Source organism: Mastigoproctus giganteus, chromosome 9 (assembly GCF_048544385.1).
Source record: "Mastigoproctus giganteus isolate SK-2022 chromosome 9, ASM4854438v1, whole genome shotgun sequence".
Classification (NCBI taxonomy): Eukaryota; Metazoa; Arthropoda; class Arachnida; order Uropygi; family Thelyphonidae; genus Mastigoproctus; species Mastigoproctus giganteus.
In genome coordinates, this window is record NC_143583.1 from 166,726,665 (window position 1) to 166,751,094 (window position 24,430).

A 24,430-nucleotide genomic window follows, 5' to 3' on the forward strand; every position below is an offset into this window, starting at 1 on the left:
GGTGCTCAGGATTGCTTTTTAAATATTTTTTGCAGAGAGCATCCGATTGCGATGGGCCTGAAATCTTTACTGGTTTTAGGATTGCTTATTTTTGGAACTGGTTTTACGTAATATCTCTTCCATTTTTCCGGGATAACCCCCTCACTTAGTATTCGCTGGAAGAGGTGGCGGAGTGGGTCGATTATGTAAGCGCTACATATTTTTATCATGAATAGCGGGAACTGGTCCGGCCCGATCGTTGCTTTATTGGGGAGCGAGTTAATAGCTTCCTTTAAGTTTTCCCTGCTGATATTAATTTCACGTAATACGTTTCTAGCTCTAGTTTGGTTTGTGCCAGTGGGATCCGTCAGTTTTTCAATCATTTTCTGCATCTCGCGGATGTTTTCCTCACAATTTTTCTGCTTCTCATTCAAAGGCTTTCCGAATGTGACTTCTGTCCACTCTCTAAACAGCTGGTCCGTCATTTCTTTTTTGTTGTTTTTCTCGCTAACTATTCTCTTTCCCTTTTTTAATTTTTCCTTCATAACCTCAAAGTATGCTTGTCTTTTCAGTCGAATGAACTGTGCCCTTTCGCATTTGTACATAGTCCGATCAGTCGGGTGCCCAGTTCTTTTCCACTTTCGGTAGAGCTTTTGCTTCTTTTTAAACATAACTTTTACTTGTGGCGTGAACCAAGAGTTCGCTCTGTCGGAGATCTTTAATACTTTTGCTGCTCCTAGACGGGCGATCTGCAAGAGTAACCTCGAAATCTCCTCTATGGCTTCTTCAGTGGACATCTTATGTAGACTTTGAAAGTTGTATCGCGCTAAGCATTGCAATATGACCTCGCATTTGATATATTTTGTGGAAAATATCAAATTTGATTCATTACTCTGATGAGTGTCGCAGTTCTGATCGGCAATCTGTCTTCGAAGAGCAACTTCCATTGAAAGCGCAGAGTGGTCGGAGGAAAACTGTAAGGAGTTGTCTATTAAGTTAACATCTTGCGCGTTGTAATAAATTAAATCCAAGCACTGTAATCCTCTTGTCGCAGGTGTTGTTAATTGTTTCATTCCGAGTGCTTCTACTGTGGCGTCTAGCTCTGCTTTTGCCTCTTTATTCCTCGGTAACGGCATATTCAGATCTCCTAAAATGATTGTCTCAATATTTACGTCTAAGTTTGATACCAGCCAGGTAAAGAACTCATTTCTGATCTCTCTCGTATGTTCTGGTGGCATGTAGATAAGACAAAGCTGTACCTTGCTGTTCTCACCAGAGAATGTGGCGATAACAGCTTCGAAGTTATCTGAATTAGAGCTTTGTTCTTTCACAATCTGGAAGTCGGTTTTATATAGCATCATTACTCCTCCGCCCCTTTTGATTATCATGCGAACTCCTCTGACCGTTTGGTCATCCTGGAGTATAAACAGAAAATTTATTTATTTATTTATTATTTCCTGAATGTTATCCATCCAAAATTTATTCTTCTATTTATCATTACTACAGCTAATGATTTGTCCCAGATAAGTATATGACTCCACCTTTTCAATTACTCCTTCAATCATTATATCCGTTTCTGTTTTAGCCATATTCATCTTTAGTCCAAAATCCTTACTAACTGTGCATAACTGATTAAGATTTTCCTCTAATTCTTTGAGATCGTGGCTTATGACCACAATATCATCCGCAAATCGTAAATGGTTTAGGTACTCTCCATTCACATTGCCTCCTTTCTGCAACCAGTCTAATCTTCTGAAAGCTTCCTCGAGGGCAGCAGTAAACAACTTTGGAGATATCGTGTCTCCTTGTCAAACTCCTTTCCCAATTTTAAATTTGCTACTGTCTTTGTCTAGTCTAATAAAGGAGGTAGCATTCTCATATATTTTCTTCAAAATGATAATATATGGGGTATCTATGCCTTGTCTTTCCAGTGCCTGAAACATTGCCTTATGCTGTATGGAGACAAATGCCAGGCATAATGGTGTTTTATATTCATTTGCTTTCTCCATTAGCTGTAATATTATGTATAAATATAGTGCAAACGCATCAGAAATACATAGCTATATCTGAATAAATCAGAATATTAGTAAAACGGCATCGTTTTAAGTTATATCTCATATTGTGAATACCTTCACAACGAGTTGCCACAATATTGCACTACTTCGAATAAGTAACGCTTCACCTAAGGAGAAGACTAATGTTACTTATTCTCAGATGGATACCACCACCCAGACGGCACCGTTTCAGGGCTATTTATGTATGTATGTGAATATCTACTCGAATATCCACTTGTCCCTATTAGACTTAGAAAAGCAAAAAAAAAGGTAGAGGGAAAATTATAGTAGGAGTGGAAGAGGAAAAGAAATGGTGTAGAAGAATGAAAGGGGCAGTAACTCCTTCAACTCACACTACTCAAAAACTCATAAACTCCTCGAATAGGCAACGCTTCCCCAGTGGAGAAGGCTGTTGTTACCTATTCTTGGAAACTCCGGACATCATCAAGCTCCCCCTAGCGGCACCGTTTCAGGGCTATTTGGCCCTTCTTCGGTGGGTGGGTAGGTACCCAAGTGATGCAATGATGGCAAAACAGTTATGAAGTATAACTCCACAATATGAGAGATGCCTGATGGTGTATCATGTATTTAGACTCAAGCGTTTAGGGCATAAGCCTCAAGCTATGAAGGAGTCTAGACTATGTATAAATATAGTGCAAACGCATCAGAAATACATAGCTATATCTGAATAAATCAGAATATTAGTAAAACGCCATCGTTTTAAGTTATATCTCATACTGTGAATACCTTATTATTATAGGTATTATTATTATACCTTATTATTATAGGTATTCACAATATGAGATATAACTTAAAACGATGCCGTTTTACTAATATTCTGATTTATTCAGATATAGCTATGTATTTCTGATGCGTTTGCACTATATTTATACATAGTCTAGACTCCTTCATAGCTTGAGGCTTATGCCCTAAACGCTTGAGTGACTGTAATATTATGTGAAGTTGATCCATAGTTGAGAATCCTGTCTTAAAGTCAGCTTGCTCTTTCAGTTGATTCTCATCAAGTATTCTTTCTAATCTGTTAGTAATGACCCTTGTGAACAACTTGTAGATGTGGGATAACAAGCTAATTGGTCTATAATTTACAATTTCCGATTTATCTCCTTTCTTATGTAGCAGAACTATGATTGCATTATTCCACTCCTTAGGCATCACACCTTTTCAAATGCATTTCGTGAAGAGTCTCGCCAGTTTTTGTGTCATGTCTCTTCCTCCCAATTTTAACAACTCTACAGTAACTACATCTTCCCCCAGGGCTTTCTGATTCTTCATTTTCTTCAATGCATGTTCTACCTCATCAGGAAGGATATCGGGTATGTTGTATGTGTTACTAATTTGCGATCCATCTTCCTCACTGCTGGCATCATTCCCTCACTCCTTGTATAACTCTTTACAGTAGTCTTCTGCTACTTGGATTATGCCTTCTCTGCTATTTATAAGTACACCATCACTATTCTTCAGTTTCAGTATCATTTGTCTTTCTGTATTACTGCTCATGGCTGCTGATTTAAGTCCTTTGTTTTCCCTTTGCTTGTTCTATTTTTCTTGTGTTAAATCTTCTTATGTCCTCTCTGAGTCTCTTTCTAATGACTTTGCTTAACTCAGCATAACTCAATTTTCTCCTTGTCAGAGTTTATCTTGCTCTTCATTTGTCATTTTCAGTTCATCATGAAAAGTGTTTCTTGACTAATAAGGTTCTATTAAATAAAATCAAAAGATGATCCTTAGATTGAATAAGAATGTGTTTTATCATTTCATATCCCCCTATGCCTTGGTGCTATGCATTCTGAATTCCACAAAGGTTTTGTGAATAATGGAAAGTGAATACATGTTTTTTGAATTGCAACTGGCTTCATGGCTATATTGTTATGTCTCTGCAACACTGACAGGCAACACTGACTGCAACACTTCCAACATTTACCTTGTTCAGGACGGTAACATCATTCACGATATATCTTCTGTATTTTTAACTATTTACATGAAACTTTGCATAATTGGGGCAGCCGCTTAATTGGGCCAAAATGCACTAGTCTTGATGTGTCCCAAATAATCGGAATTGACTATATTACCTGAAAATTACAATTTACAGAAATTCAAGTCCATCATCAACAAGTACACTCTCAATGTTACTAGAATACTATAGGTTCCAATACTTTGAGTTTAATTTGTAATCATGAAACTAGATAATAATGGGTAAATAATTATCAGTTAATTATCAGTATATTAGCATGACCTGTTTAAGAAACAATTAACAACAAGATGACAAGGATTCTTTACTGATGCATTAACTGGAAAGAAGTCATTAATAATATTTTAGAACAGCAATGACCAACTTATGACCAGCTCAGTGGAATAATATTTTCCCTATTTAGGAAAGGTATAGTCCTAAATCGGAAATTTAAATTATCAAAGCAAACCAAAAGACAATGTTAAGTGTTTCCAAGAATACTGCTTCAGGGAATGGATGTGGTGTGTGTGTGTGTGTGTGTGTGTGTGTGTGTGTGTGTGTGTGTGTGTGTGTGTGTGTGAGAGAGAGAGAGAGAGAGAGAGAGAGAGAGAGAGAGAGAGAGACTGTTTCACTTGCTATCTGCAGTAATTTTTCATTTAATTTAAATTACTGATAAAGAAAAGCAGCCAATATCTTATTTTACACATTACCTTTGGAAGTGTATCCAATACCATGTCAACCATTGCAGCATTTTTGTACTCTCTGAAAGCATCTGCTTTCTTAGCCATTTGTTCAGCTTCGGCTTTGGCTTTCGCTTCAATTGCAAATGCTTCTGCTTCTCCCTTTAGCTAGAAAAGAACTTTTCCATTAAGTTTTATGCAATATACTATTAACATTATGCATTTTTGATACCAGTATCTACATTAGAGCTACAGTCTCCTCCCCCAGGGGTGATACAGTAATTATTAGATTAGTTATTTCGTTTTTAATGGTGTATTGGCAACTTTTGCTATAATGTGGAAAGTCGAAACAAACTATTAAATGTGTTTGGTAACCTATAAACAGGTTTACACACCAAAAAAGTAAATAAAACTAGATAAATTTAAATATGTGTAGAAATTAATGATCTATAAAAAAAAGTTGAAACCATCAGATATATTGTCTCCATCATCAAAAATCTGGCTGAGTGTAAATGGTTCAGCCAGACTATTTAAAATCAATAAAACATAATACTCGTGCACTTGTAAATACAGGACATTCTATAAATACATAATGAATAGTTAAGGACACGTTCTCGCAGAGAGGTCACAATTATCCGTTTAGGTCACAATTATCCTCAGCTAAAAAGTCGGATAATTGTGACCTAAACGGAGCCAATTAGCATTAGTAGAGGCATTTGATGCAAGAAAGCAAGCTTATGCAGCATCAGCCAAAAAAAAAAAAAAACCCACTTCCACTTCACCCCTCTGTTCATTCAAAATACCTGTCCAGCTGAGCCTTAAACTTATTTAGGCTATCAACCTCCACCACAAGGGATGGAAGTCTGTTCCACCAACCAACCACCCGCTGGCTAAAGGCAAATTTCCGCACGTCTATCCTACATCTGTCTTTCCTCAATTTGAATTTATGCCCTCTCAGGTGATTTTTCTGAGCTAGAGGAAGAATCCCATCAGCATTGAGCATGCTTAAACCATTCAAGGCTTTATACACCTCTATCAGATCACCTAGCTGGTGCCTAGTCTCCAGACACTGTAATTTGCAAAACTTAAGCCTTTCTTTGTAAGAGCACCCCTTTGTTCCATTCACTAATCTTGTTGCCCTTCTCTGTACTCGTTCCAGCAGCTCTACATCCTTCTTGAAATGAGGCCTCCAGACCTGTATACAGTACTCTAGGTGTGGCCTGACCATTGCCTTATACAATGGAATAATCACCTCCTTATCCCTGCTGGAAAAATTCCTGTATATCATTGACAATACTCCATGAGCTACTCTTGCAGCCCGAGAGAACTTCATATCTGCCTGCACAACCACCCCCAAGTCCCTTTCATTCTCTACCACTGTCAGTGTAGTACCACAGAGTTGATACGTTGCTCTGGGGTTGCTGTTTCCCATGTGTAGTACTTTACATTTGTCAATGTTAAACTTCATTTGCCACCTCTCAGTCCATCTGCTCAACCTCTCCAGATCCTGTTGCAGCACCATAGTGTCAGTAGTGTCCTTGACAACCCTGCCAACCTTTGTATCGTCTGCAAACTTGGACATTAAGCTTGATATACCATCATCAATATCATTTATAAATACGGAAAACAATAATGGACCCAACACTGAACCCTGAGGGACTCCACTAATAACATTAGTCCACGATGAGCAGTGTCCATTGATTACCACTCTCTGTCTTCTCCCCCTCAACCACCCCTTTATCCATAGCAGCAATTTGCCTCCAATGTCACACTGCTCCAATTTGTGTAGCAGTCTTCCATGTGCAACAGTATCAAAAGCCTTTCTAAGATCCAAGTATATAATATCAAAGTTATTCCCTGCATCCAGTTCTTTTGTGACTGCATCATAGTATCCAATCAAGTTGGTCAGGCAAGACTTCCCCTTAACAAAACCATGCTGTGTCTCAGCTATAACTGAAGTCTTGTCTAAATGATCCTGCAGTGCTTCTTTAACCAGTGCCTCCATTAATTTTCATGGAACAGAAGTTAAGCTCACAGGTCTATAATTACTTGTGTCAGCCTTTGATCCTCCTTTGTGAATTAGGGTCACATTTGCACATTTCCAGTCTATGGGTACCTCCCCTGAGTCCAAGGAAGCTCTCATAATTATGGCTAAGGGTTTGCTTACTTCCTTTGCTGCCTCCTTTAATATAACTGGATAGATCCCATCCATCCCGGGTGCCTTTCTTGTGTTTATCTTCAACAGTTTCTCCTCCACTTTACTCCCAGTTATTTCAAGATTCTGTAGCTTACGCTAGAGTTGAATACACCTCTGGCATTCCCCTTGCTGAATAACTCCTCATGTGTGAATGTCGATGCAAAATACTCATTTAGTTTGTTAGCTACCTGAGCAGGATCATCAAGAGTTGACCCATCAATATCAAGTGGACCAATCTGATTCATCCCCTTCCTTCTAGAGTTTACATAAGTAAAGAACTCTTTGCTGTTTTTCTTTGCATCCCTTGCCAAGGATTTCTCGTAATCTGCCTTCGCCTGCCTAACCTCCTTTGTAACTTGGTTGCATATCAACTTGTATCTATCATAGGCTTCTGTGTCATGTGTTAATTTGTAAGTATCCCATGCATTTTTCTTCTCTGCCATATGCCTCATTAGTTCATCTGACATCAATTTTGGCCTAAACCTTTAACAATATTTCTTAGTTGGTATGTAAAGCCTAGTAGCTTCCAAGATAAGTTCTTTGAATGCTTCCCATTTTGAATTTGCTGTTGGTAATATCATCAGTTGGTCCCACTGTATAGAATTTAAATACTGTCTCAGTCCATCGTAGTCGCCTGTACGGAAGCAATAACCCTTCCCTTTAACCCCTAATGGTAGTTACCTCTTTGAGTAAATCCCACTTCAGCACACTGTGATCACTGCCACCTAGTGGTTCATTTATCTGCAGATTCTTAATGCATGAAGAATCACTGCTGATAATCAAATCCCCGCACGAAATCAAGAGTATTACTCCCTCTAGTTGCCTCCCAAACATGCTGATGTAGAAAACAATCATCCAATAAATCCACAAAAGCCCTGCTAGTGCGTGAGTAACCAGCCCCTAAATTCCAGTCAATATCTGGGAAATTAAAATCTCCCATTATAAGACTCTCTGATTTACTGGCCCACTCTATTTCCCTGCACAGTTCCTTATTATACTCATCACAGTCATTAGGCCTATAGCACACTCCTACTCTCAATTTTGATCTCCCAATGCTTATGTCACACCAAACTGACTCAACACTGCACTGTCCAGCGATGTCGACTGGCTTCACTTCCTTGGTTTTTATGTGTTTCTTAACTAATAGCATAACCCCTCCCCCCTTCCTATCCTTTCTGTAGACGTTGTACTCCCCAAATTCCAGTTCTGCATCCCTTATATCTGTGTGACACCACGTCTCTGATATCCCAACAATATCTGCCTTTGATGTTTTGAGCAATACCTCAAATTCATCAAATTTATTTACTAAACTCCTAGCATTGGTGTACACGCAAGTATACCTGCACCTGTTTCTATTCTTAGCTACCCTAACACAACCCATGTGTTTACTTGCCGCAATGGTCTCTGAAATATCATGCATCTTGTTTTTCAGTCTTCTGCTCATTCTAATAGAAGCAGCGCAAGAATCTCTTTCACCTCTGCCAGTGGCTACTGTCAATCTATTGGTCTTTGTCTCCACCCAAGCTAGCAGGTTTCCGACCCACCTAACACTGCCTCGATAGCATCAGCAAATATTCTTGCACCCTTTCTATTTAAGTGTATCCCATTCCTGTAGAAGCAATCTCTCCTGTTAACAAGTACAGTCCAGGCTGAAAAAAATTCTACCCCTTGAGCCTTGCACAATCTTTCCAGGGCCGAATTGATCGACAAGGCTCTCATCATATACTCCCTCCTATCGTGTCTGAGCAGAATTGCAGACACTTTCAAATTCAACCCTAATTCTCGGCTTTTGTTCAGCAGTGACCTGTACTTGTTAAGTAATTCTGCCGGTCTCCTACTCTTAATATTATTAGTGCCAACGTGTACAACTATATCACCTTTTGTGCCCATAAAAGATGATATTCGCTCTACAACGTCATCAACCTTTGCCCCTGGCAGACATACCCTGGTCCTGTTCCACCTATCTTTTTTACAAAGCATATTACAAAACTTACCAAGTAAGAACTCTCTCTCTTTTGGACCTCGTGCAGACTAAACTGACACTGCTTGATTACAGGATTAATCTGGTGTACTTCATTTGTGGTCTGCCCATACCTAGAATTGTGCCAGGTTTACCTTACCTATAGTCTGTATATGGGACTGAGAGGCAAACATTATTCAAGGGGATTGCTGATTTTGCAGCAATATTAACTAGATCATTTGCCCTGATCGAGAGAAAAAAAGGATCTGTTGAAGGAAAACAATTACCTGACTATTGATAAAGCTTGTAACATGCTTACTGTCTTTTCCTGGCTTTGGGAAGACAAGAACAATTGCCTTTTGCCAAAAATATAGAATTTTTTTTTTTTTTTTTTCAAGGAAGGTTCTATTAAATAAAATCAAAAGATGATCCTTAGATTGAATAAGAATGTGTTTTATCATTTCATATCTCCCTATGCCTTGATGCTATGCATTCTGAATTCCACAAAGGTTTTGCGAATGATGGAAAGTGAATACATGTTTTTCGAATTGCAACTGGCTTCATGGCTATATTGTTATGTCACTGCAACACTGACAGGCTCCTGGCTGATTCCTTTGATGTCAAACTGAGCCAGCTGTTCGATGACCTTCCAGTGAGCCTTATCAAACTTTCACTATAGTATCCTTGATGGCTGACATGGTATTTTCTTAGTAAAAGAAAGATAACACAGAGAAGAGATCATTCCCAGAGGGATTTCTTCAACTTCCCATATAAACAATGGGAGAAAAGAGGAACAGATGGAGAGATAAATGATAGTAACATATGGATAGGCATGTGAAAAAGGGTGTTTCTGTCCACATAACTAGCTCTCACATTAGTGTCTGTACTACCCCACAAGGTACTAAGTCCACCGAGGTCTCTTAAGACAAGAACAGGAAAAAGCAGTTGCTGAATGAGATCATCAAGGCCTGTCTTAAAGATGTTGATCCCAGGTAGCAAATATACAGAACAGCTTGTTAAGAAAAAACCTACAACCAGGGGACTGCCAACCATTGCTGTGGTGGTTGTAAGAGGAATTACTTGGAAAGGGGGTATATAACAGCTGCCCACTAAGATGGAAACTCCACTGTGAGCAGATCCATCTCCTATTCTGTCTTTGCATATCAGGCTAACATTCCACAAAAATAGAGCTCACTTTCCTTTACATATTTCTCCAGAAAACTGGCTTGTATATATAAAGGGGGAGCACATAAAATAACCTTTTACATCTTGTGCCTTGACCACCTATATTCCATCGGAATCCAAAAAAATTCACTTTATGAATATGGCTTTAGTTAGGCTTGGGGAATCAGTCAGATGGCTTCCAGAGTGCCATTTTTTGGGTTTCACAAGGTGATTCAGTGTTTTCTGATTTCCCTTTACAAAGAGGTTTTAGTAGAGGAACAGAAGAAGGTTGGCTTAGGGATTTTACAGTGCATCGGTGCCAAGTCAAATGATATAAAATATAAATATACACTGAATGATCACTGAATTATGACACCCCATCCATAATGGACTATGCCACATAAATTGCAGTAAAAAAGTCAGCCAAGCTTTGTATGCTAGAGCAGTGGTAATATGCATTATTGTTGTTTGTAGTTTTGTGGTGCAAAAGCTGCTTTGGCAGCTTTTGCACCTGTTCAAGTTTTATTTTCAGTTATGTTAATACTGATGTTGGAATATTAGATGCAATTGGTAAGGTTTATTAGCCTGAGATAGGTAAAGAGTTCCTTTACATCTGAGTTTTCTCCCATAATGAGTTCAAGGCTTAATGGTTCATTTTCATATGATTTGAAAGCTGACTGGTGGGCAATTTGGTAACGTGGACATTCTATGATGACGTGCTTCATTGTTAGTATGGTTAGACACAGGGCATTGTGGAGTATCATCTTTCATTAGGAGTTAAGAGTGTATTAGGTGTGTATGTCCAATGTGAAGCCAAGCGAGAATAACCTCTTCATGTCTGTTTGCCCAAAAACTTGATTTCCAGGATTTCAGCTGCTGTTTGATTTGGTATAGTTTGTTGTTTTCTTGAGATTTCCAGGTCTGTGTCCATATATTTTCAGAGGCTTTTTGAATGACATTTTTAAAGTTACTGTGTGGAATTTCATGCAGGTGAGAATTTTCATTTGACAGATGTTTGGCAGCTTGATCAGCACATTCATTGCCCAGTATTCCAGAATGTCCAGGAATCCAAGTGGATCTGACTTTCTGGTTTTTAGTCTTAAGCAGCGATAAGCAGGAAAGAATTTTTCTAAGATACGGATGACATGGTTGATTTTGTAGCTGTAAAGTATATATTGCACTTAATGAGTCTGTAAAAATGATACTTTATTTGAGGGAAGTTTTGGCTATGTGATCTAGTGCAAAATTTATTACAAACAGTTCAGCACTATAGATACTACACTCTACTGGAAGTGACAGAAATTATGCTATTTGAGGGGACCACAGCAGCATCAACCTGTGTATCTGTTTTGGAGTCATCAGTGTACAGATGTGAGTAATAGAGAACTGCATTACATAAGAGGAATGTAGCTGTTTCACATATTGATTTGGGATGTTATTTTGTTTCCATTTTGTGAGGTCCATATCACAGTCGGCTGAACTGATTTCTCACGGGGGAAGATATGTGGGGGTATCTTGGTAGATTTTATCCATATTTAAGTTCCTTTGTCAAAGTATTTCTTTTAGCCGTATGCCGGCAGGTTTGCTAGGTTTGAATATGCTAGGTTTGTTCTCATATAAAGTTTCCCATTTTGGATTATACAGATATTGCCATGTTGGATGTCCAGGAAGGCTTAGAATTTTTGCAACATAGTTCAGAAGAAGTTGTCTATGAAGGCTGAGTGGGAGAGTTCATAAATCTCTGGGTATAGACTGTACACAGGTGATGTACGAAATACTCTGGAAACATGTAATACACTGTGATGGATAAGATCTAACCAATTTAGAACACTTTTCCTTGCTGAGAAGCAGATGGGAGAAACCACAATCTAACTTGATAAATGTGCAAAAGTAAATAACGATCAGCTTGTTGTTGTTTGTTATTTGGTTTTTAGGAGCATTAGCAACTAAGGCCATATTGCTCCGGGATATGCGGTGGTCATTCCCTGACCTTTCCGCATCCTCTGTATTTGGTGGTGATTGATGGGCTCGAACCCCGGTCTAATCAAGAAGCGTGTGCTACGCACTGCTGCTCCTTCCCACCTGGCTATGGAGGCGCCTATAACGATTAGCTCCCCATTTCATGGCAGATATTGCTTGTAAAATGTTTAATTTGTTTACGTGCACTGTATGTAGATATTTTATATGGTGTAGGAAATTTAATTTGTGATCCATGATTAGTCCTAGTAGTCGGATACCATTTCAGTGGGATATGTTGAACTTATTCTTAATTCTGGGTCAGGATGCATCTTTCATTTTCTGCAGAAGTGTATTGCCACTATCTTTTGTAGGTGGACCAGGATTCAATTTTGTTTATAGCTTATTGAAGCTGTCTCTCAATTGTCCGCATATTCTGTGAGTCACATGAAATAGTGAGATCATCTGCATATAGATATGTTTCTACTGTTTCTGGAATGATTTTGGTGATAGGATTGATTTTTATTGCGAAAAGGGTTGCATTAAGGACTGAGTCTTTGGGTAAACCCCCCCCCCCTCGCGTAAAGCGAGAACTGCCTGTATTCGATTGGTCTGCAATTAGAGATGTAAAACAAGTAAACTACTTTCGGCATTTTCTTGATAAACTTTATGTTTATTTTCATACTTCAAATAAGCATCAAAGAGAGTTAAATGATATTTCTAAAGAGTTTGGAACTAATGTACTGAAAATAGGGAGAATATTTGGACCTCGATGGGCAGCCTGTAGTGCTAGAAGTGCAAAAGCTGTTTGGAAGTCCTATGAAACTTTGTGTGTTCACTTTAATAAAAATCATGAAGTGGGAATGATGAAACATTTTGAAAATTATTTTTTTTCAAAGATTTGGCCTTGATTAATGACATCCTAGCAGAAATTTCAATACTATCTACAACTTTACAAGAAAGAAATATTTCATTAATCAAAGCTGATAGATTAATTCATCGAACAATAAAATCAATTGAATATATGAAATCAAGTAAAGGAGCACATGAAAAAGAGTGTGTGTTATGGAGGTTTAATGGTGCACAAGCTTCTGGAGCAACAGTACACCTATTCATAGGGAAATGGTAAAAAACAAAATTCAATTGTAATGACTTCATTTTAATTACGATGATCTTTCAGAATTTATGATAAAGTCCAATTTTTTCAGAAAAGAGAAAAAAATTCATTCATATTTGCTTAATTGCCAATAATATGCTTTAATCATTGGTTCTTGCAGATTTGTCAGGGAAGACAGGATAGATGTTCTGTCCTGTTGATACTTTGGGCAGTCAATTAGGATATGTTTCACTAATAAATGTGCTGAATAGTATGGACACTGAGGAGGATCCTCTCCTGTGAGTCAATGGAGGTGAATCAGATACACATGTCCTATTTGTGCCTGTGCAAGTACCACTTCTCTTCACACTGTTTTGGTGCTAGAGTTCCAAAGCTTTGGGTCCTTTTTCAACTGGTAGAGTTTATTATTGGTTTGGGTGTGCTATAGATCTTTCCATTGTGCGAGACATGATGTTTGTCAGAGGCTGGAACATGGACAGAGGTTAAATCAAAAGTTGATGGATTTTTAGCAGTTTTGTCAGCGAGTTCGTTCCCCTTTATCCCCAAATGTCCTGGGATCCAGCAAAAGGTGACTGATTGATGACGTTATTGAATTTGCAATAAGAGACTTCTGATTTGATTTAACACAGGATGAACATTGTAGGAGGAATTTTGCATTGCTGTAATTGAGCTGAGCAAGTCAATGTACACTATGTATTTTACAGAACAGTAGTGATTCAGGTTTTCTAAGGCTAATTTTATTGTATGGAGTTCTGCTGAGAAGCTGCTATATTCGGGTGGAAGAGCAGCTGAAATGATTGTAGAAGAAAATACTGCTGCTGCTCCAACGGCTGAATGTAATTTGGAGCCATCAGTATATATTGGCAAAAAATCAGCATATTTCTGAATATGGCTTGCATGGAGTTGTTCCTCATTGATTATTGGTAGGCGATTCTTTCCCCACTTGTGAAGATAAGTATCACAGGTTAATTGCAGAGGGGGAGTTCAAGGTGGATGAGAGTAATTCATTACTTGTAGCCTGTTGAAAATAGGAATATTCCAACTCTGTGTTAATTCAATAAGGAGTAAGCCTGCTGGTCTTATTTTATTGGATTTGTTTCTATAGAGATTTTGCAGTGGTGGATTAAAGAGGTATGGCTCAATAGGATGCTGCCAGCAACTTTGTATTCGGGCTGCATACTTAAGAAGCAGCGTTTTTCTGCTGAGGTAAAGAGGAGGCTCATTAGGTTCAATATATAAACTATGAGTAGATGTCCTGAAATCACCAAGTGGTGCAATCTGCAATGCACTATACTGTATAGGATCCAGCCATCGTAGTGTTATGTTATGTTATTTGGTTTTTAGGAGCATTAGCAACTAAGGCTATATTGCTCCGGGGATATGCGGTGGTCATTCCCTGACCTTTCCGTATCCTCCGTATTTGGTGGTCACGGGTTCGAACCCCAGTCTAATCAAGAAGCGTGTGCTGCTCCCGCCCACCTGGCTACGGAGGAGCCTCCATCGTAGTGTACTCTTATGGGCAGAATCATAGAGTGGAGCACCATAATCCAAACAGGATCTGATCAGTGCTCTATATAAGAGCAGCAAAAATGTACGGTCTGCTCCCCAATACAAGGCAGATAAAGCTCTTAGTATGTTCAGCTTTTTGAGGCAGGAAGTACGTACAAATTTAATGTGCTCAAGGAAATTTAATTTCCTGTTAAGGATTAATCCCAAGAATCTGATGTTGTTAGTCACTGGAATGGTAAAGTTAGACATCCAAAGTTTAGGATCTGTATGCATTTTCCGTTGATTACAAAAGTAGATTACAACAGTCTTCTGCTGTGATAGACAATAGCCATTTAACCCTGCCCATCTTTGGACTTGATCCAGGGATATCTGCAGTTGCCATTCAATGGATCTCGTGTTCTGAGAATGGCAAGAAATAGAGAGATCATCAGCATAAAGATAGGTCTGAACAGTAATTGGAAGTTCTTTTGTGATGGAATCGATTCTAAGGGCAAAAAGGGTTGCACTCAGTACAGACCCTTGTGGCACTGCTTCCTGTAAAAATGTCGCAGAAAGTGAGTTGTGATATCAAACTTGGAACAAACGATTCTGGAGAAAGTTCCTAATGAATATAGGCAGGTTGCCTTGTAGACTAAGAGCATGAAGGTCACTGAGAATGCCACAACGCCAGGTAGTATCAAATGCCTTCTCTATGTCTATGGAAACATAACAAGATGTTCATTTTTTTTTTACAAAGGCATTACGAATTGCAGACTCAGCTTTGATCATAAAATCTAAGGAGGACCTGTTCTTACGAAAGCCATGCTGATGATTACTCATTAGGTGTTCTGTTTCGATGATCCAAACAAGTTGATTATGGATAATTTTTTCAAGTAATTTACCGAGGCAACTGGAGAGGAAAATTGGTCTGTAACTGTATGGTCTGGTAGGATCTTTTCCAGGTTTCAAAAAGGCAAGAACTGGGATAAATGTTTTCCAGAAATATATTCGGTATAGTAGACCAGCAGTATTTGTAAATTTTTGTCACCAAGGTTTTGTAACATGATATAAGATATTCCATCTGACCCAGCGGAACTGTTGCATGTTGTTTTAATGGCATGTAGAAGTTCAGAATATTGAAGAGGCTGGTTATACAGAAGGGAAACTGACGTTCGAAAGTTGATGGCATATTGTTCAGTCATGGTCTTTATTTTCTAGAAATCCGGAGAATAAGTTGATGACGCAGAAACGTGGGCATAGGTTTTGCCCAAGGCATTTGCTATGTCCTCAGGAGCAGAGATTTCTTGCCCATTCCACAAAAGAATTGAAGAATTGGAAATCTGCCAGAATCTGCCTAATTTTCTTCCATATTAACCTGGAGTTGGTGTTTCTATTTATGGTAGATGCAAACAAAATCCAAGAATTCTTCTTGGCTTCTCTTTGAATGCAACATGCTTTTGCCCTTAGTTTCTTGTAGTTGATAAGATTAGCTGTGGTTGAGGATCTACAAAATAAATTCCATGCTTTATTTGTTAACTTCTCTGCTTTGGTGCATTCTTCATTCAACCAAGATTTGGTGCCGTCGGGACTGAGCATTCGACAATGGAACTGAATATTTAGCTTCAGATAGGTGAGAAGTGATATAATCTGGGGCTACATCTATCGACTGTGTTCGTATAAATTTCTCATCCAGAGTGACAGCTGAATGAAATTTGACCCCGTTGGCTCAAAAGAACCATTTCTTGAAGGGTTTGGCTAAAGGTGGGTGCGCGGTGAGCAAATCACAAATAATCGCAAAATGGTCACTGCCCATGGGATCATCCACAACAGACCATTCCATAATTGGAAACAGAATCGGGAGCATATCGAGAGATCGATTGCAGAAGTTTGTCCGGTTGGTAATTGTATGTGAGTAGGTGCACCGGTATTAAGAATGGTAAGGTTTTGCTTATCTACAAAGGCTTCAATTAATCGCCCATACCTATCCAATTTAGTAGATCCCCATAAGGGGTGGGGGTGGTGGCCACTGAAATCCCCCAAGAGACAGACAGGGGAAGGTAGCTGTATTAGTAGGTTTTCAAGATCTTGGTAAGAGAAAGTATGACTTGGTGGGAGATAAATTGTTACTATTGTTAACTCAATCTGGGTTATCAAATGTACAGCAACAACTTGGCAAATGGTAGGAGATGTTGTTGTTATTTGGTTTTTAAGAGCATTAGCAACTAAGGACATATTGCTCCAGAGATATGCAGTGGTCATTCCCTGACCTTTCCGCATCCTCCGTATTTGGTGGTCACGGGCTCGAACCCCGGTCTAATCAAGAAGTGTGTGCTATGCACTGCAGTTCCTGCCCACCTGGCTATGGAGGTGCCATGGCAGGAGATACTGAAGTCATCAGCATACAGAGTAGTGGACACTGTCTGTGGTAGATCCTGTGTTATGGAGTTCATTGTTATGTTAAATAGGGTAGCACTTAGTACTGAACCTTGTGGGACCCCTTCTTTCTGGATAAAACTGGAAGATAACTGGTTGTTGACTCTAACTTGAAATGAGCAATGATGGAGGAAATTTCTGATAAATTTTGGCAGGTGTTCAAATAGTCCTAGATCGTATAGGTTTCGCATTATACCATACCTCCAAGTTGTGTCAAATGCTTTTTCTATGTCAAAGAGAACCATGACATTATGTTCTATTCATACAAAAGCATCATGGATGCTATTTTTTTTCTGCTTGTTGTTTGTTTGGATTTTTTTGGCGCATTAGCTACTAAGGCTATAATGCGCCTTTTTTTTTTTTTTTTTTTTTCTGCCCTGACGAGTAAGTCAAGAGTGGATCTACCTTCATGGAAACCACATTGTATTGGCTTAAGTAGGTTGTTTTGGACTAGAAACCAGGTCAGGCAGGCATTCAGTCGGCGGGCAATGGATCGGTAATGTTTTGGATTTGTAGTCTTTTCCTGGTTTCGAAAAAGCCTAAACATAAGCGTGGTGCCATTTGTCTGGGAAAGTATTCTCTTTGAAAATACTGTTATAAAGAAGCAACAGTCTTAAGGGCAGGCTCAGCAAGTTGTGTTATCATGATGTAATGTATTCCATCTGGTCCTGCTGCACTGAGTTTAGAGGTGGCTAAAGCATGGTGCAATTCAGACATTGTGAATGGGAGACTGTAGTCTCCCATTCACAATGTCTCGAACCTCTAGTGCTGCATAGACTGTATGCAGCACTAGAGGTGTCTCTGTAGCCAGGTGGGCAGGAGCAGCAGTGCGTAGCACATGCTTCTTAATTAGACCGAGGTTCGAGCCCATGACCACCAAATACGGAGGATGCGGAAAGGTCAGGGAATGACCACCGCATCTCCACAGAGCAATTTGGCCTTAGTTGCTAAAGCTCCTAAAAACCAAATAACAACAACAGCAGCAGCACTAGATGCCGATTTGAAGTTGATGAAATGTTTCCCAGACTGTGCCTTGTGTACCTGAAAAAGATGCGCAAGATGTCGTGGTTGAGATTTTCATGAACGATTCGTCAAATGCATTCGCAATCTCCACTGGTGTTGTAACATCACAACCATTTACAGTTAGTATGGGAAGGTTGACGCATGGATGTTTTGAGTACATACATCATATTTTTGCCCATATCGTTTGCGTTTTTTTAGTTGTTGTAATTGTGGAGGCAAAACATCTCCATGCTTCCCTTTTGCTAGTCTACCTAATACATTTTGCTTTTCCCGAGCCTGTTTAAAGCAGATGAGATTTGCAGTTGTTGGTAACTTCCTGAAGACGTTCCATGCTCTGTTCTTTTCTTTTTTAGCCAGGTTGCATTCATTATTCCACCACAATTTTGAGCATGCTGATATTTTGATGGATTGCTTTGGAATTGCTTGGTCAGCTGCATGTAATATTTGATGAGATATATATTCTGTGGCCAAGTTTACGGATGTTTGCTGGACCTGCTTTTCTTCCAGTATTGCTAGTTGCTTGTATATATACCATTTTGCTTTGAAAAAGTTCCATTTGACAGTTCTATTTGAAAAGTGGGGGATGTTTGCTTCAATCCGACTTATCACTGGGTAATGGTCACTACCCAGTGGATTGCTATGAATAGTCCATCCAAATAGAGGATATATGGATGTTGAGCATAGAGACACATCAGTAGCTGAAGTAGATCCTGTTAGTAAATACGTATAAGTGTGTGAGCCATTATTGAGGTAATCAAATTGTGCTGGTCAAGTAATTTTTCTATAATTTGTCCACGTTTGTCCATGTTTTGATTTCCTCATAAATGATGATGACTATTGAGGTCTCCTAGGATGAAGTAGGGTTGAGGAAGTTGTACCACTCGTTTGTCTAGGTCAGCGTAACTTATATTTTGATTAGGGGGCAAGTATAGCGAGACGATAAAGTCAAAATTAACATTTTGAGTCTTATAATGGGAGATTTTAATTTCCCAGATATTGACTGGAATTTGGGGGCTGGTCAATCACACACTAGCAAGGCTTTTGTGGATTTATTGGATGATTGTTTTCTACATCAGCATGTTCGGGAGGCAACTAGAGGGAGTAATACTCTTGATTTGATTATCAGTAGTGATTCTTCATGCATTAAGAATCTGCAGATAAATGAACCACTAGGTGGCAGTGATCACAGTGTGCTGAAGGGGGATTTACTCAAAGAGGTGACTACCATTAGGGGTAAAAGGAAGGGTTATTGCTTTCGAAAAGGCGACTACGATGGACTGAGACAGTATTTAAATTCTATACAGTGGGACCAACTGATGATGTTACCAACAGCAAATTCAAAATGGGAAGCATTCAAAGAACTTATCTTGCAGGCTACTAGGCTTTACATACCAACTAAGAAATATTGTTCAAGGTTTAGGCCTAAATGGATGTCAGATGAACTAGTGAGACATATGGCAGAGAAGAAAAATGCATGGGATACATACAAATTAGCACGTGACACAGAAGCCTATGATAGATACAAGTTGATCTGTAACCAAGTTACAAAGGAGGTTAGGCAGGCGAAGGCAGATTACGAGAAATCTTTGGCAAGGGATGCAAAGAAAAACAGCAAAGAGTTCTTTACTTATGTAAACTCTAGAAGGAAGGGGACGAATCAGATTGGTCCACTTGATATCGATGGGTCAACTGTTGATGATCCTGCTCAGGTAGCTAACAAACTAAATGAATATTTTGCATCGACATTCACACATGAGTTATTCAGCGAGGGGAATGCCAGAGGCGTATTCAACTCTGGCAGTAAGCTAGAGAATCTTGTAATCTCTGAGAGTAAAGTGGAGAAATTGTTGAAGATAAACACAAGAAAGGCACCTGGGGTGGATCGGATCTATCCAGTTATATTAAAGGAGGCAGCAAAGGAAGTAAGCAAACCTTTAGCCATAATTATGAGAGCTTCCTTGGACTCAGGGGAGGTACCCATGGACTGGAGATGTGCAAATGTGACCCCAATTCACAAAGGAGGATCAAAGGCTGACACAAGTAATTATAGACCTGTGAGTTTAACTTCTGTTCCAGGAAAATTAATGGAAGCACTGGTTAAAGAAGCACTGCAGGATCATCTAGACAAGACTACAGTTATAGCTCGGGCACAGCATGGTTTTGTTAAGGGGAAGTCTTGCATGACCAATTTGATTGGATACTATGATGCAGTCACAAAAGAACTGGATGCAAGGAATAACTTTGATATTATATACTTGGATCTTAGAAAGGCTTTTGATACTGTTGCACATGGAAGACTGCTGCACAAATTGGAGCAGTGTGGCATTGGAGGCAAATTGCTGCTATGGATAAAGGGGTGGTTCAGGGGGAGAAGACAGAGAGTGGTAATCAATGGACACTGCTCATCGTGGACTATTTTTATTAGTGGAGTCCCTCAGGGTTCAGTATTGGGTCCATTATTGTTTTCTGTATTTATAAATGATATTGATGATGGTATATCAAGCTTAATGTCCAAGTTTGCAGACAATACAAAGGTTGGCAGGATTGTCAAGGACACTACTGACACTATGCTGCTGCAACAGGATCTGAAAAGGTTGAGCAGATGGGCTGAGAGGTGGCAAATGAAGTTTAACATTGACAAATGTAAAGTACTACATATATGAGACAGCAACCCCAGAGCAACGTATCAACTCTGTGGTACTACAGTGACAGTGGTAGAGAATGAAAAGGACCTGGGGGTGGTTGTGCAGGCAGATATGAAGTTCTCTGAGCAGTGCAGACGGGCTGCAAGGGTAGCTCATGGAGTGTTGTAAATGATATACAGAAATTTTTCTAGCAGGGACAAGGATGTGATTATTCCCTTGTATAAGGCAATGGTCAGACCACACGTAGAGTACTGTATACAGGTCTGGAGGCCTCATTTCAAGAAGGATGTAGAGCTGCTGGAACGAGTACAGAGAAGGGCAACAAGAGTAGTGAATGTAACAAAGGGGTGCTCTTACGAAGAAAGGCTTAAGTTTTGCAAATTACAGTGTCTGGAGACTAGGCACCAGCAAGGTGATCTGATAGAGGTGTATAAAGCCTTGAATGGTTTGAGCATGCTCAATGCTGATGGGATTCTCCCTCTTGCTCAGAATAATCACCTGAGAGGGCATAAATTCAAATTGAGGAAAGACAGATGTAGGATAGACGTGCGGAAATCTGCCTTTAGCCAGCGGGTGGTTGGTTGGTGGAACAGAATTCCATCCCTTGTCGTGGAAGTTGATAGCCTAAATAAATTTAAGGCTCAGCTGGACAGGTGTTTCGAACGAACAGAGGGGTGAAGTGGAAGTGGTTTTATTTTTTATTTTTTTTTATTTATTTATTATTTTTATTTTTTTATTATTTTTTTTTTTTTGGCTGATGCTGCATAAGCTTGCTTTCTTGCATCAAATGCCTCTACTAATGCTAATATTGACTTGTATTGCAACAGTCTCAAGGCTTGTTTTCAATGGGAGTGGTTTAGAGGATATTTGAGTGTTGATTATCAATGCAACACCTCCATGTGCCAGATTGTTCAGGTTATTTACAGCACGATCTTTCCGATGAATAATGCCGTTCCAAAGAGAAATGGTTAGATTGGTTTCCCGTAGGCAGAAGGCGATAGAATCATATTGTGTGAGGAGATCTTGGATGTCATTTAAATTGCTGTAATATCCTTTACAGTTCCACTGCAGAAATGTGAGCATTAACTGGGTTTAGTAGAACCCTCGATTTGTTTTCGAGGGGCTGAAGGTTTGCTTCGCTCTGGTTTCACTTTTCCCTTATTTGGAAAGTATGGTTTTCCCGTGTCCATATCCTCATCAGTGAATAGTTCTAATACTTGCTCATCTTGCTGTGCACCATCTTCTAAGTCCATGCTATCTGTTTGGCTTGCATCAGGAGAAGTACATACCGTAGCATTTTCCTGAGGGATGGCATCTGGTAGTACAGTAATTGGCGTATTTACTGCTTTACTTTTTTTGCTTGCTGTTTGGTTTAGTAGAACCGTAGCCAATACTGACCTTGCCCAATCAGATAGTGATTCATTTTGTGGTAAGGTTACCACTGTTTGGGCTACAATTGATATTTGTTTTTTGGTTACTTGAGCAGAGGTTGGTTTATTAGCATTCAGGGCTGGAAAGGACTTTTTGGCCTCTTGGTAGGTGACATTTTGTAACGCTGTACATTTTTTTTTCCATTTTCCAAAAGGAGACTCCTTGGAAAACGCCAGATGAGCTTCTCTGCAGTTAGGACAACTAGGTGTTGTAGCTGTGCAATCAGTATTCGTGTGTGCAGTGGATCCGCATGCGGCACAGGCAGCTGCTCCTCTGCACACTGTCTGTGAGTGCCCAAACTTCTGGCACTTGTAGCAGCATAAGGGGTTTGGAATGTACGTTCTAACAGGGCCATTAAGATAACCTGCTTTGATCACTGTTGGTGGTTTAGGGCTATCGAAAATGAGTATTACGTTTCGAGTTAAAACCTAGTATGCTTCTTTATCATTATTCTCCTGACATTTATGACTCCTTGGTCTTGTAGTTTCTGTTTTAGCCCTTCATCTGACACGTTCATGAGGTCCCATTTGGCGATGATACTTATTGATGTGTTCGGGGAGATGTGGTGAAACTGTAACAGAAATTCCACCAAACGTTTTTAGTTTCAGTAGATGCTCAGATTGTCGAGCAGTGGACACTTCAACCGGTAAGTCACCTGATCTTAAGCAACAAACTGTCTTTAGGATACCTATTATGGCATTTCTGCACTAGAAACGGCGAGAGTTTGCCAATAGGTTGTTCTTAGGGCAAGTGAATAATAAGGAAAGTTGGAGTTTTGATTCTGGCTATGTCAGTCTTTTGACGTTTAGCTGCTACAAAATCAGTCTCCGACTGTTCTCGCCCTGTAAAGGTCTCATCTATGTACCCAGTGGATTTCTGGGTTTTAGGAACGGTTTGCTCCATTTCACCCTGGAAGGGAGAGCTTTTCCCTTCCAAGTTACTGGCCCTGCCATGTGGAGGCAGGAGCAGTGCCACGTTTGTGACCAAGTGGTAGTGGGTTAGTAATAAAACAAAAAATTAAGAGAAGAAAGAAATAAAGTTACTTTTCCTTCTGATCTAGTAAAGTGCTTTCTTTACTGAATAAATTGAGTGTTAATGTAATGCTGAAAATAAGGAAATGATTTTATTTCACCAAGAAAGAGTGCTAATTTACAGGCACAGACACTTGATCACAAAATCGCTTGGCACATGGGACAGGTGAGCATAGAGAAGGTGCACGACAGGAGAAGGGCACCACTGACAGGCCACATCAGTACATTGCCAAGCTATTTTGGCACAAGAGACTAGCTGACAAAATGGTGCCTCTCGATGATGTTGAATCAAGATGACAGCACAGGGAGGGTGAAAATTAATTTTCACGCGGCTATTCAAGCCTGCATGCATCCTTACATCTGAGTAAATACTGCATAGCATCATAGATCAGAATGTAACTTTAAAGGGACCAATCAAGCGATCGCTTCATCAGCGCATGCTCGAATGCATAGTAGTTTGCGATTCATGCATTGTGTACAAACTGAATAAGTTATAAATTATAGTGTTTTTGTGATTGCTATATACAGATAATTGTAAATATTGAGATTTATAATTTCAATGAAACAATAAAGGAGAAATTAATTTTAGACATTCCACCAAAAAAAAAGAAAGTGGACAAAGACTGCATAAAGAGGAAATTAGAAAAAAACAATCCGCTAGTTTACAAAACTGGATTACAATAAGCCACTCCAAACCTGAAAGTGACAAAGAAAACAAACATGATTCGAATTAAGATGAAATAAATGCTAGCATTTCAGTGATGCCACTGAAATGGAAGTCCAAGAAAAAGCTCAAACAGTTGAAGTTCTTTTAGCATTAGTAGAGGCATATGATGCAAGAAGCAAGCTTATGCAGCAACAGCCAAAAAAGAAAAAAAAGAAAAAAAACCACTGCCATTTCGCCCATCCATTCATTTGAAATACCTGTCCAGCTGAGCCTTAAATTTATTTAGGCTATCAACTTCCACAACAAGGGATGGAAGTCTGTTCCACCAACCAACTACCTGCTGGCTAAAGGCAAATTTCCGCACATCTATCCTACATCTGTCTTTCCTCAATTTGAATTTATGCCCTCTCAGGTGATTATTCTGAGCAAGAGGAAGAATCCCATTAGCACTGATCATACTCAAACCATTAAAGGCGTTATACACCTCTATCAGATTACCTTGCCAGTGCCTAGTCTTCAGACACCGTAATTTGCAAAACTTAAGCCTTTCTTCGTAAGAGCACCCCTTTGTTCCATTCACTAATCTTGTTGCCCTTCTCTGTACTTGTTCCAGAAGCTCTACATCCTTCTTGAAAT

General features: G+C 39.4%; 1 protein-coding gene across 2 annotated transcripts in view; it reads right to left on the reverse strand.

The window, feature by feature from the left end:
- Nucleotides 1–24,430, reverse strand: part of LOC150080870 (flotillin-1-like) — a 321,558-nt gene that overhangs the window by 68,225 nt on the left and 228,903 nt on the right. For both annotated transcript variants that reach the window (XM_090380967.1, XM_090380968.1), the window contains exon 10: nt 4,713–4,850. In XM_090380967.1, the coding sequence (XP_090237093.1) occupies nt 4,713–4,850 (138 nt within the window). The remainder of the gene's footprint in view (nt 1–4,712; nt 4,851–24,430) is intronic.